Source organism: Mirounga leonina, unplaced genomic scaffold (assembly GCF_011800145.1).
Source record: "Mirounga leonina isolate KUSES-001 unplaced genomic scaffold, KU_Mleo_1.0 Mir_174, whole genome shotgun sequence".
Lineage (NCBI taxonomy): Eukaryota > Metazoa > Chordata > Mammalia > Carnivora > Phocidae > Mirounga > Mirounga leonina.
This window is the reverse complement of record NW_023270451.1, coordinates 77328121-77342609: the sequence shown is the minus strand read 5'-3', so window position 1 is coordinate 77342609 and position 14489 is coordinate 77328121. Positions and strand designations below refer to the sequence as shown.

Genomic DNA, 14489 nt, shown 5'->3' with positions numbered 1-14489 from the left:
CCCACAATACCTCATGCAGCCAGTGTTTGAATCTTAGAATCATTGTGCTGATCAAAAGAAGCCTGGATTTTGTTTATATGAAATTCTAGAAAAGACAAGACTAATCTCTAGTACCAGAAATCATTATCTGTGGTTACCTGAACCGAGGAGGGTTTCATTGCAGAAATACATGAAGAAAGTTTGGGGGGTGATGGATATTCTTCATGTTGATCGTGGCTGGTCATTACACAAGTATATATTTGTCAAAACTCAAACTGTATGTAAAATTGGGTGCATTTTGTGTTGTATACAAGTTGTACCTCATAAATTTGGTTTTTTAGAAGTAAAAGAAACTGAAAAATCTAAAAATAGAATTTAGGCCACTTTGGATCACAACTAGAAAAATGTGTGAACTTCAGTTCTTAGGGATTTTAACTATTCTAAATGATTATTGACTACAGAGGAGTAGCAGAATGTCATTCCCTTCAATCTTGCTCCCATTCCACATTGTGATTTTGAGGGGAGTAGAGGGCATCAAAGTACAAGGGAAACTATAATTGAAACTGCTTGGATCAAATATCATCTTGTCACCACCATCATGCATATCAGTCCAGTTGGCTGCTACATTCTCTGTAGGCGTCTGAGGGGAGATTGAACTTGCTGTGTGAAGTCTGGTGAACTTTGTGAAATCATGTAGTATTAGTGAAAGAGGACTGAAATGCTAATGTCTCTGTGGACCAGTTATTTGGTTTTAGAAACAGTTGAAAATACAAGAAAATAACAGTAAACTTAAGTGGGGCTGTTGTAAATAGACTAGACTGATAAGCCAGGCAAATACTATGGCAAATGTAGCCATAGTATTTGAATTATAGCAAGGCATTTGAGTGATATTTCTCAGGATAATGTTGAGGAAAAGATCGAGAGATGCAACATGCATGGAGAATTCATCTAGGTTCATAACTGTATATTGATCATACCTGAAGCTACTAAGCTAGAAGGAGATTTTTGTTTCATTTCTCTCTTGAATATGACTGGCACATTTACCGATAACTTAGATGAGGGCTTTGTTAGCACACTGGTCTTTTAAAACTTATTTTTTAGTGAGAACTAAAATTTTAATAAGCTGAAATTATAGGCCATGTCTATGAAATATGACATCTTATCCAACTCCAAAAAAAGAGAGAGAGACATACAGATATAGGATGGGGAAACTTTTGTTGGAGCAATGCAAGAACAACTCTGTAGGCTTGTAACTGAATGTAATTTTAATAGAAGTCAATACAGTGACTGTGGCTGCCATAATAATCAGAGTAATGGCTGATAAAATTTTTTTTTAACCCACCATAAGGAAGATGAAGATGAATTTTATTTTTGTTTTCGTTTTTAGATTCCACATATAAGTGTGATCATATGGTATTTGTATTTCTCTGACTTACTTCATTACACATAATGCTTTCGGGGTCCATACATGTTGTTGCAGGTAGCAGGATATCCTTTTTTGTAGCTGCCTAATACTCGTGTGTGTGAGTGACATTTTCTTTCTTCATTCATGGGCACTATTGTTTCCATGTCTTTGCTATTGTGAATAACGCTGCAATAAACATGAGGATGCAGCAGTCTCTTTAAGATCGTGATTTAAATTCTTTTGGATATAGGGCGCCTGGGTGGCTCAGTTGGTTAAGCGCCTGCCTTCGGCTCAGGTCATGATCCTGGAGTCCCGGGATCGAGTCCCGCATTGGGCTCCCTGCTCAGCGGGGAGTCTGCTCCTCCCTCTGACCCTCCCCCCTCTCATGTGCTCTCTCTCTCATTCTCTCTCTCTCAAATAAATAAATAAATAAAATCTTTTTTAAAAAAATTCTTTTGGATATATACCCAGAAGTGGGATTGCTGGATCATATGATAATCCTGTTTTTAATTTTTTGAGGAATTGCACACTGTTTTCCATAGTGGCTGCACCAATGTTATGTTCTCTTCATCAGTGCACAGGAGTTCCCATTTTTGTACATTCTTGCCAACACTTGGCTATTTCTTGTCTTTTTGATAATAGCCATGCTAACAGGTGTGAGGCGATATCTCATTGTGGTTTTGATTTGCATTTCTCTGATGAGTATTGATGCTGGACACCTTTTGGCCATCTGTATGTGTTCTTTGGAAGAATGTCTGTTTTTTAATCAGATTGGGTTTTTTGCTAGTGAGTTGTACAAGTTCTTTATATTTTTTGGATATACCCTTATTAGATATATGACTTGCAAATATTTTCTCCCATTTGGTGTAGGTTGCCTTTTCATTTTGGTGGTTTGTGTCCTTTGCTATGCAGAAGCTTTTTAGTTTGATGTAGTCCCACTTGTTTATTTTTGCTTTTGTTGCCTTTGCTTTTGGTATCAAATCCAAAAAAAAAAAAAAAATCATTACCCAGACCATTGTCAAAGAGCTTGCTACCTAAGTTTCTTTTTCTAGGAGTTTCATGGTTTTAGGTTCAAGGAGAAAATTAAGATGAGAGTCACTCTAGTTTATGTTGATCAGATCAAATCTAGAGTATTGTATTTACTCTTGGGGCATCAGATTAAGCTATAAAAAAGAATGTTAAAAAGCTGAATCTTGGATAATAACTTGAAAGAAGTAGAAAGAACAGATTTTACTAGATGATTGCCCAGCTTTCAGATTAAATGATTCTGTAGGTGGATACTTTTTTTCAAGGAAAGAAACTCCTAAGAGAAGCCTATCAAGAGGATATGTGTTCATTTGGTTTATAGCATGTTTTTCCTTTCCTGCTGCTTTTATAAACCTGTAAGGTTCTCTTTAACATCTTAGAAAAGTTGAGAAGGGGCTCCACTTTAATTGCCCTAAATAATGGATACACTTCTGTATCATCTGTAGTAAAGTTAATTTCTTCTTGTTCCCTTCCCTACCCTCAACCAGTTATGTGTCTTTTGGCAGCTTTCATTATAACTGATTGGTGCTTAGAAAATTTTTTAGTGTCAACCTATATAGAATTATATAGGGTAGTAATTACTCTGGAACATTATATCATGTAGAGATACGGGGTATGATAACTCATTCCATTTTTCCATCTGGGGAATTTGAGTACCTTTTCTTTCTAACCATCCATTATATAGACCTGGATTTCTGCTGCTTCACGGCTTTTGTTGCAGAGATGTTACAGAAAGAGAATTGTTAATTGAAATAAAAGTTAGAAAAGTAGTTTGTAAACAATAAAGGATTACACAGGGATATGGTGGTGCTATTTCAAGTTGCAGCTACATACAACTTTAACTTATAGTAGATGTATGCTGTCCAGCTTCTACTAAGGTTGTATCCCTAGCTCAGTAATGGTATTCATATCTTGCTAATTATCTAGTACTTTCCTGGTCAGAAATTTTTTCTCCTCAACCCTCTAGTTAATTGCTATCTACCTTATTCTTGCTATATTTCTTTGAATCAGATTTGTTGAAAAGATTGACACCATCAAGAACACCTTTATCTTCCCTTATAACTTCATCATGCCTCCATATATTCATGTCTGCCACCCATTTATTGCTGTTTTTAATTTCAAAGGAGACAGGATCTCTTTTCAAAGACCAACACCTGTTCCGTGCACTGAATACCAGATCTCTGACCAAAGCACCGAGCTCTGCCACCGGATACCATGACCATTTGTTCCCCCTTTCTTTCTGATGGAGACAGGGTCTCCCCATCTTGAAAAAGCTTGTGATTGAGGCCCCTGTTTCTCCATCTGTACCATTCTGTGTCACTGCAGAACTTTTTAAGCAAACAAGTCCTATAACTAACATCACATTTTCTTCCAACCTCAGAGAGACCATGTGATGTAGTGGGGCAAGACTGGGCTTCAGATGTCATGACAACAAGAGAATCTTAGAGTGTGGAAAATGCTGTGGAAGAAATAAACAGTGATGTAAGAAAGTAATTGGAGGAGAAGGGATTCCTTTGTATCAATAGTCATTTGAAATGAAAATTTTATCTGAGAAGAAAGTTTCAAAATCTTGATCTCTGGGAGAATGAGGAAGTTTACATGAAGATGAGAAAGTATAAATAAAGCTTAATTATTATGAATCTTCGATTTTTAAGTGTTTTACATAATTTTGGTTATATACCATTTGGTATATAAATGTCATTTAAAGCAAAATTTATTTCCTAATGGTCATTGTCAAATTTTAGATGTTTCATATATCTGTTCCTTCCAGTATTAAATGAAGAAAAATAACTTTGACTAGGTTGTTATATGCATTTCACTGTAGTTGATTCAACAGACATGTTGAATACTTACCATATGCCAGGCACTGTGCTAGGCACTGGAGATTAAACAGAAATAAACTAAGCATAGCTCTTACCCTCAGTGAACTCAACTAAAGCAGTTTTTAGAGGTAACATAGATAATTTAAACTTAATTATTGACTTTAAGGTAGATTCACTGTGGACATTATGTAGCAAGTTTGCTCCTCACTATTTTTGTTTACTTGTTTTGGAAATTTATTTCATTCTGCATTATTTAATTTTCTCTTATAATACACTATTTTAAACTAATCAACAACAGGATTATTTACTGTGACCATTATTAACTAATTGTAAGACTAATTAAATGATTAACATGCGTGTTAAAGCTCCTTCATATTTTTAAGAAGTTAAGAATGTATAATACTGCCTTTAAAATTACCAATCAAATTTTCATACTCTAGTGGAGTTTACATTCTGAAAAGAAAGTGAACCATAGGCATAGGAAAAAAAAATACATGAATCAAGCTGTTAGAGTAATTACGATATAACTCAACAGTGAACGATCACTTTCAGTTGAGTTAATCATGGCAAAGCTTCATTCAGGAGTTAGAATGTGTGTTCAGTCTTAAAGGATAGGTATGAATAGGTGGAGAATAGAATGAAAGCTCATTTGGGGTTGGGTTTGGCAGGGGAGCATTGATTACAGAGGTGGGATTAAATATCAAGGTATATTTAAAGGACATGGATAAATAGGCTTGCTGGAGTGAAAGGTTTGTATCGGTAAATAGTAAAAGATAAAGCAAAGTCTTTTAATAGAATACAAGATTTGGGCTGTACCATAATAGTAATATGTTCCTATAATCCTAAATTCATTTACAGTTTAAGATTTTTTATGTAAAGGGGTTATCACAATGTACAGTTTGCAATTGTATCGTGATTTTGAATAAGTCTTTATTTACACCCCTAAATATGTTCTATAGATTTTGAGGCCAGAGTCTTTACCCCTACTCAGGTTAAAATGATGTTTTGTTTTTCAGTTACTTACACGCCAAGTCAATCATCCACAGAGACCTCAAGAGTAATAGTATCCTTCCTGAAATTTGTCTGCGAAGTTTGAAAACATCCTGACTTTTTCTTCAGCATTTTGTCTTCACATTATGTAAAAACAGTTTTCATGCTAAGTTCAATATAATGTAAAGCGAATTAATGAACGGGTTTGCATGAGAGCATAGTAAAGCAGGGTACTACAGCATGCTTTTGGTGTCTGAACATTTGAGCGTTACAAAAAAAAATCTACCAAGTCTTTCTAATAGTAGGACTCTTATGATTGCGTGCTTACATTCTGTCAGCACCATAAAATGGATAGCTATCTACTCATTTCTTTCAGTGCTCTGAGGCTGCTCTGCAGTAGTTGAGATGTAACTGAAGGTTCTAACTTAGTAACAATGAGGTGAGAAAAACATAATGTTTCTTCTTCTTCCATAAACCCAGATCAAGACCCTGTCTGCCAACCAACTTCATTCCAATGAAGAATCTTTGTAGCTTTCCCAGCAGGGCCAAAAGCATATCTGGGTCTATATTACTAAAATCTAGTGGGCAAGTTTCAGGGTTTCCCATAACATAGGTAGGAAAGCATCTCACCTCATCCTACCACATTTCAAGCCCCAAAAATCTTAAAAGCAGGCCACATAGGCCAAATAGAACCATATTTTTAAAAACATATTCATTAAGAGGAAATATGAAGTACTGTACTTTTTAAAGGAATATCAATTTTACCAAAAAAAGAAAATCATATTACAGAATTCTAGAAATTAGATCTCTTACCTAAATTTTTATAATGCTTTCTTTGCTAGAAAAATGAGATCTATTGTTTTCCTTTACTTACTACACCTCAGATATTTTTCTTCATGAAGACCTCACAGTAAAAATAGGTGATTTTGGTCTAGCCACAGTGAAATCTCGATGGAGTGGGTCCCATCAGTTTGAACAGTTGTCTGGATCCATTTTGTGGATGGTAAGAATTGAGGCTGTTTCTCCATTAATTAAATTTTTGGACCCTGAGATGTTGCTGAATTACTAAAAAATCTTTGAAGGTTTCAACTGTAGTATTTTCATAATTCCCAGTATTCACAAAAATCAACGTTGATCTTATTTTTTATGTAAATAGATTTTGATTTTTTTCTTTATCTTTAAAAAGAGTATTATGAAACCAGTTTCAGTATATTTCAAACAAAAAATATGTATTTTATAAACACTGTTTAAATTTTATGCTGAATTGTCTCTTTAAAATATTTTGTGTTCAGAATGTTCTGTGTACCCTGTTTCCAAAAGAAAAAACAAGTGTGCAATTTCAGCAGGTATGATCTGCAGCAATTATTAAGGTTTTACTAAGAGAACTCCTTTTAAGAGAGAGGCTGCTTCACAATATTATTTAAGCCTAAATTGGAAAGTTACTTCCTTTAGACTAGAAAGAACCTATAATTATGGGGCAGCTGGGAGAGGAAAGATAAAAAAAAAAAAAAGAATTTTAACACCATCAGCCATGTGCAGCCCTGCATAGCTTTTTCTTGCTTTTTCTTTATCCTATTTCTGCTTTGTGGAAAAGAAGGGAATGAAAACTTCTGTGCAATTACTTTCAGCAGGCTGTGAAAAGGGCAGGTATACGAAGCATCCTCTAAGCTAACAGTTCTCAAAAGGGGCCCTAAGAGACCCTCTTGGAGGTTCCAAAGGTCATCCCCATATGAGACCAGATGTTTCTTCATATTCTTCAACCAGAATGACATATCACAATAGATCGAATGCAGAAGCAAATATGTGACCATAACTGGCTGCTCTTAAACCAGTCAAAGAGAATTGCAGTACTGTTCTTCTCACTGAACCTTTTTTGGTTTTGAAAATATACTTTTCATTAAAAATGGGTGATCTATGTTAACATCTAAAGATGGCTGTTGTTTTATTATTTATGAAATTACTAAATATTTTAACAGTTTCCCAGTTATGTTTAAATATGATAAATACCCATAAATATAATCCACATAAAAGTTCCTTGGGGTCCTCAGTAATTTTCAAAACTAAAAGAGTCCTGAGACCAAAAAGTTTGAGAACCGCTGCTCTCAGCTGAATACGGAATGTCCCCAAACTCAGTGCAATTTGAAACTTTAAATAATTGAATCTGGAAACAGAGACGCTGTGAGAGCTCTTGCAGCCATGTCTGCATAAATTCACTGCATCTGTGGCAGTCTCCAAAAGGGGAATTCCAAGATAGACATCTGAATTAGTCAAGTAAACATAAGGTTAAATTCAGCTGTGATTTCTTGTAATAATAACTGGAGTGTAACACCCAGTACTCATCACATCACGTGCCCTTCGTAATACCCATCACCCAATTTGATGAATCATTGAACATTGTATCAGAAACCAATGATGTACTATACCTTGGCTAATTGAACTTAAATTAAAAAAAAATAACTGGAGTGAAGGCAAGTGACAAGGTGGAAGGGGCACATTGGACTTAGATTTGTACTCTAGTGTTCTACTTGACTCTCAGCCTGCACTTTTCTTAACCTCCTCCACGTCTCTCCATCTTTAATATTGGTTGGACTAGTGGATTTCTAATGCCTTTTTTGTTTCTAAGATTCAGTAATTAGAGCTAGCTAGGTTTGTTTCTTTAATATATTTTAATTGTTTTAATCATTTTATAAACAAGAGGCTAATTAATCATTGTAATCTGGATCTCATGCACATTTAAGCACACATCTTGTTACAAGATAGCAGTGTATCCTAGGAAGGGCCAGGCTGGCAGACACTAAGTACTGAAATTGTAAAACCTAAAATTAAAAAGAAACAATTGATACATGTTTTAAAGGTGTGTTTATTTTAACTAGTGTGGGAGAAAGGCTCAGTTAAGTCTCCGGGTTTTTCCTTTTTCAAAAACCTTAGTTTATACAGTTAGCAGATTATTATACATAAAGTTTTATATTTTCTTCTAATTTATTTTTTGTTGATACCTAGGTAGATTGGTTCATCCTTTATTCCATCAAGCTGAGCTTTAATACAAGAGATTAGCCAGTAGTACCCTTAACTGTTGAATAAATCCTTTTGGGTTGATACTGCCTTCAAAAACAAATATGGAGCATCCATAGACTAGTAAAGAAGAGTTTGGTCAGAACTAAAGTTATGTAATTCTCTGAATTCTTGTCAACCTTGTTCTATTTATCTTAGAGGGGAAAGAAATCTTTATGAAAATTTTTACAAATTAAATCACTAAATTAATTGAGGATCAATGATGCATTTCTTGTAAATAGGTGACATACAGCTTTTCATCAAGCCATATACCAATAACAGTAGAAGTAAAACTAAATTTTAAAAAGACGTTTAGTTCTTTTTATTTATTAAATTTTTTTATTACTCTGTTCCTCTCAAAATTGTGTTCTGGCTTTTAAAATTATGCCTGGATCATAACCAGCCTCTCAGTATTCTAACTTGTTCATCACATCACAGTTGTATGTGGTTTATTTTGTACTGTATTACTAAAACCAGTCAGCAATAAAATGTTTGACAAAAGCAAGTAAACAAAAATCTTCTCCTTCACCGCCCCCCCCCCACACACACACCATCCTTCATCAGGATCTCCCACACATTTTCTGTCAGTGGTTCTCAACCTTGGTTGGACATTAAAATCATCTGGGGAGCTGTAAAAATCAGCAATGCTTGGATCCCATCCCCAGATTCTGTTGTTATATTATTGGGCTGGAATGTAGTCTGGACATTGAGATGTTAATGAGTACACAGGTGATTGTGATTTGCAGGTGAGGCTGAGTGCCATGGCCTGCCTTGTGAGAGTCTGACCAGTGACCACTAGTCCCACGCCCTCCAGCCATTTATGCAGTTAGTTCAGGTTTACATATCTAAGTAATGCTTTCACAGAGCTTTTACTTACACTCTGCAATTTCTCTAGTGAAACATTCTTCCAAATGAAACAATACAGAAAAATGCAAGGTGAAGAACTCTTTTAAGTTTATATTTAGCCGACCATTTATTGTATTTCATGAACACAGCCAATAAGAAATTAAGTGGTAGAATACAGTGAGTAAAATGTATAAAAATGTAGCAAATATGGTTTGGTCTATATCTTTGTCCAAGAAGCAAGAGGCCAAGATTCTTTATACTGTCTTCTAAATCAACCTCCTCTCTCTCGCTTTTGTTAATAAAGCATCCATGGCATGTTGATAATGCTTTTGGGAGCAGGGAAGGGATTTGAGTTTGTCAGTCTTGAAGGTGCCCTGAGACGCAAACCATTGTACCAATGGGAAAACTTAAATTCTGAGGCATTTAGCGTAGTGGTTGTGCTACTCCCAAACATGTTAGGACCACAGATCTGGTATTTCTTTACTGAATCAGGAATGGGAAACGGTAACTGATTCTTGATAGGGCTAGTCCTGGGACAGATTCAAATAGCAATGACAGCATTTTGTGCAGAAAGAAGTTGGTTGATAAAATTATAAAGTCTTAGTAATACTGCCTCTTTCAGAGCTTACTGAGCATTTTTTTCCTTAATCAGTTTTATTTCTTTGCCCATTAATAAGAGAACTGATTGCATGTTAGAGGGATTATTTAATAACAAAAGCATTGTTCTGGGAATTGCAATAATTTGCTTTTCAGTCTTTTTAGTTGAAGAATAAACAAGAATATTTTTTGTGTGTGTGTTCTAACAGGCACCAGAAGTGATCCGAATGCAAGATAAAAACCCATATAGCTTTCAGTCAGATGTCTATGCATTTGGGATTGTTCTATATGAATTGATGACCGGACAGTTACCTTATTCAAACATCAACAACAGGGACCAGGTAAATATTTACGGTCTCTTGGGGTTTATTTTACTATTTGTATAAAGACTCCAGTTTGCTGTAGAAGTGTTGAGTCCTGAGTAGGCATAAAGGTTGGATATATGTTGATCTTTGTTACCAGTTTTGGAAACCTTTGGAGGACTCTTGGCAGTGATAGCAACATGTAAGGCCTTCCTTGAAACGTCAGTGCCAAGTGTGGTCCCGAAGTGCAGTTCCTGATGTTCTGACTAGACACTAGAGCTGCCACAGTAGAGATCGCCCACACCTCTTGACCACACAAACCAGAAGAAAGAGCTCTGCTGCCGTGGCATCTGGGCTTTGTGCCTTCTATTCTGTCACAGCTTGTGCTGAGCAGGCACTCAGCTATGCGCTTCTTTATGTCCAACTCTTTTAAATTATTAAGGTTTCTCCTTTTTTAATTTTTAAAACTAGGTAAATGGAAAGACTGGTATCATGCTTTCATTTTTCTATAGTGAGTCTAATAGGAGGGAATTTTTTTTACCTCTTTCTTCCTAAGTTCCTGTTCTCTGTCCTTTCCCAAAGTCCCTAACAGAACCTCATGCAGCTCTTTGCCTTTTCTGTCCCAGCCACATTCAATTCACACTGACCAAGAAAAAGGAATTGTCTTTACTGACATTATTACATTGTATACCTCAGGATTTAAAAAGTGTGTGTGTGTGTGTGTGTGTGGAGAGAGAGAGATTGCAGCAATTCCACAGTTAATATATTAGAAAACGATGATCGACCATATAAACTGTGGTTAAATAATATTTATATTTTTTTGCTGTAGTTACCTGGGTAATTTGTTTAAAAATGGAGATGCTGGAGTGCCTGGGTGGCTCAGCCTTTTAAGCATCTGACTCTTGATTTAGGCTCAGGTCATGATCTCAGGATCATGAGATCAAGCCCCACTTCGGGCTCCATGCTGAGCATGGAATGTGCTTGGGATTCTCTCTCTTCCTCTTCATTTGCCGCCCCCCCCCCCGCCCCCTCACATGCATGCACACACACTCTCTCTCTCTCTCTCCCCCTCTCTCAAAAAAATAAATAAATAAAAATGGAGATAACTGGAGCAGATTCTAATTCCATGGAGTAGGAGCCAAGCACTTACATTTAATAAGTTTCCCAGGTGACTTTGATTTATACCAAAGTTGAGAATCACCAATCCAAAGAAAAAAAAAGTGTGAATGTTTTATGTTTTATCATAACCTCTTAATCTAATGAAATGGTGGTGTGTTTTTTTTAATAAAAATGAGAAATTGGACTAAAGAATTCCTTGTAGTTATAAAGATCAGATTCGTTCCTAAAGCACATCTCTTAGCTCCTCAGGGGATGGCCATACCTATGTTACTTTGCAGAATAGCTTATCTTTTGTTTTCTTACTCTAGTGCTGAAGTCTGAGAAATTGCTGTCATTTTCCCCCTCTTTATCCTTCTGTTTCACTCTCTAACCACACTATTCTTCCCTCTTCCGTGCAGCTTTTCTGCGTTGGGATTAATAACGCACTCATTTGAGCTGGGTATATTGACGCTCTGTCTTCTTTCTTTTCTTGGAGCAGAAGTGCTGTGTCATCTTAGAAGAAAATAACACACAACTTTTGTCTTATTTTAAGTATATCTCAATTACTATTACTGTATAATAAACCACCCAAAATGTAGTGGCTGAAGCAAATTCTGAAGCTGCAGTTTGGGCTGCTGTCAGTAAGGAAGGTTTATTTCTGCGTCACATGGTATAGCCTAGGGTGCATTCATTGGGTGTTAAAGGATCCACTTCCAAAATGACTCATTCACACATCCTACAAGGTGTGGTGCTAACTGTCCACTGGAAGCTTGGTCAGGGCCAAGAGCTGGGGGCCTCAGTTCTTCTCCACATGGGCCTTTCTGTGGGGACTTCTTCATAGAAAGCATGGACTTGGTTACAGCCTCGTGGCGGGCTTCTTTTTTTTTGTTTTTCTCCCGATGGCTGGGTTCTAAGCATAATACCTCAAGAGACAAGAGATAGGAAATGATAAGTACCAGTGTCTTATCAACACACAAATTATTTTAATAAAAATTTTTCAAAACTATGTGCAAAGCACTGTGGGATATAGAGGGATACAAAGATGAATGAAACACAGGCCTTGCTGTTAGTGGAGTTTTACCAATCTCTTGAGGCAGTGCAGGGGGTGATGAGCAGACACTGCTCCAGTAACACACAGAGGAGTAAATGAAGGGGCGGAGATGCCGGGAGGGCTGAATGTGGATTGTAATGAAAGGAACCAGTCAGTCCCCAAATTTCAAATTGAACTACTGATTTTACCGCGTCTGTGCCACTTAAATCTTCTATACATGTATTATCCGGGTTAAATCTTCCCTTTAAGTTTAAATAATTGCAAAGAATGTGATTTCCTTTGTATTATATTAACATTTCAAAATAAAGCTATTATAGCCTTCTTTTCAGTGTATCCAGTGAAATCTAAAAGCCATTCTGACTTATACCTACCATCACTTGTTTAAAAAATAGATTCATTAATTTTTGGAACTTTTTCTCTTTGAAGAAACATTTTTAACATATTTTATGCTTTCGAGGCTTTTACTGATCACTCAAGTTACATCTCTGCAACAAAAAATATGTATTTAAATTTAGAATTTAGAAAGTTTATAAGCTCTGCCCTGTCTGTAACAGGGGATCTCTTACTGGCTCTCTCCACCTAGCCTCTAGTCTGTGCATGTTGGACCTGTTCCCTCTAAGATCAAAACCCCTTTCTCTTTACAGAGTCCCAAGACTCCTAAAGTCTGTCTCTGTCTATTCTCAAAAGAGCCGAAAATTTAAAAAGTAAGAAATCAGAAAAAGTATACATCTCTGCACCCAAGGAAAACAAGCCTTTTTACTTTATTAAACAGAAAAAAAGATTCTACTTTAGAATCTTTCCTGTGACTTCAGTCTTTGTTAATTTTTAAAATTCTGAATTATACTGTTGTTAATAATTATTAATATATAACTGATGAAAATGTAAGTGTTGATATATAGAGACATAGAAGGTAAAATTTTATTGGAAATGTGTGTCTTCATGAACAACATATGGCTTTTCTTTTCAGTTCATTCATGTTTATGGATAAATAGGCTTTTGCTAAAATGAGGTAGGATAGCATCAGTTCCTTTCCTTCTTTTATTTTTAAAGCAGTAAGCACTGAGAACTATTGTTCAAGTAGATAGAAAGATGGGAAAAATCAGGCGTTTGTTGTACCCAGATGCACAGGTCAGTGGTCCCCCAGACCATACTCAGATTCAGCCATTTAGTAAGTCTCAGAACTCCCTCCAGGTTGTTAGTATTTAGAGTTACCATTTATCACAACAGCTGAGTGAAGAGGCACATAGGGCAGAATCCAGGAGAGTTCCACATGTGGAGGTCCCAGGTGTCTCCTCCCAGTGTAACTGTGGACAGCACTGAATTCTCCTGGCAGCCGTGTGTGACAGTGTGTAGAGTACTGCCAACCAATTCACTCGAATCCAGAGTTATCACCGGGGCTTGGGTTAAGTCAATATGGTTGACCACCTCTGTGGCTGACCTTACTTAGTTTTAGCTGATGCTACCTGACTCAACATCCCTTCTATAAATCACTTTGATAGCATGGACTATCTGTCATAGCCCAAGGCTCCCAGGTAAACAAAAGGACTCTTATCAGGCAGGACATGTCAGAGGTTTAGGGATTACCTCCCACGAGCCAAAGGCAAAGGCCAGCCCTCTCTCTGGGCAAGATTGATTCTTTACCATACATATATCATTCAGTTATTTGAACTCATTTCTAGAATATACCAAAAATGACATAATAACTTGTCAGTAAGTTTTACAATTAGCTGACAATTCAGTTAATTTTGCTGAAAGCAAAGAATTGGAAACCAGCTGTCTTGCGAAGGGATTTGCTACCCATTCATTAGAGCCTAGTTATATACCAGTATCTGGAAGTGTCCCATTGTTACCCCAGCAGTTTTACACCTTGGAGCAATGTGTACTATAGTTAAATTTCATGTGGGTAGTAAGGGGTGTGCTTTTTATAAAGTAGGAGAAGGGCAGTTCTGACAGGGGCAATGGGAAAGGAGGATAAGCTTTACACCTCCACTTCAGTGGAGCTCGGGCAAATCAGCTTATATAGTTTAACAAAAGTTACTACAGCACCAAACAGGAAATAATAGAAAGTTAGGATATCAGACTTGACTCTCCCTACAGTTTGTAAGCTCTGCCCTATCTATAACAGGGGATCTCTTACTGGCTCTCTCCACCTAGCCTCTAGTCTGTGCATGTTGGACCTGTTCCCTCTTAAGATCAAAACCCCTTTCTCTTTACAGAGTCCCGAGACTCCTAAAGTCTGTCTCTGTCCATTCTAAAAAGAGCCAAAAATTTAAAAATTAAGAAATCAGAAAAAGTATACATCTCTACACTCAGGGAAGACA

General features: G+C 36.5%; 1 protein-coding gene across 4 annotated transcripts in view; it reads left to right on the top strand.

Annotated features, from left to right (window-relative positions):
* Nucleotides 1–14489, top strand: part of BRAF (B-Raf proto-oncogene, serine/threonine kinase) — a 179315-nt gene that overhangs the window by 153487 nt on the left and 11339 nt on the right. For all 4 annotated transcript variants that reach the window (XM_035021238.1, XM_035021239.1, XM_035021237.1 and 1 more), the window contains 3 exons: nt 5250–5296; nt 6108–6226; nt 9927–10058. In XM_035021238.1, the coding sequence (XP_034877129.1) occupies nt 5250–5296; nt 6108–6226; nt 9927–10058 (298 nt within the window). The remainder of the gene's footprint in view (nt 1–5249; nt 5297–6107; nt 6227–9926; nt 10059–14489) is intronic.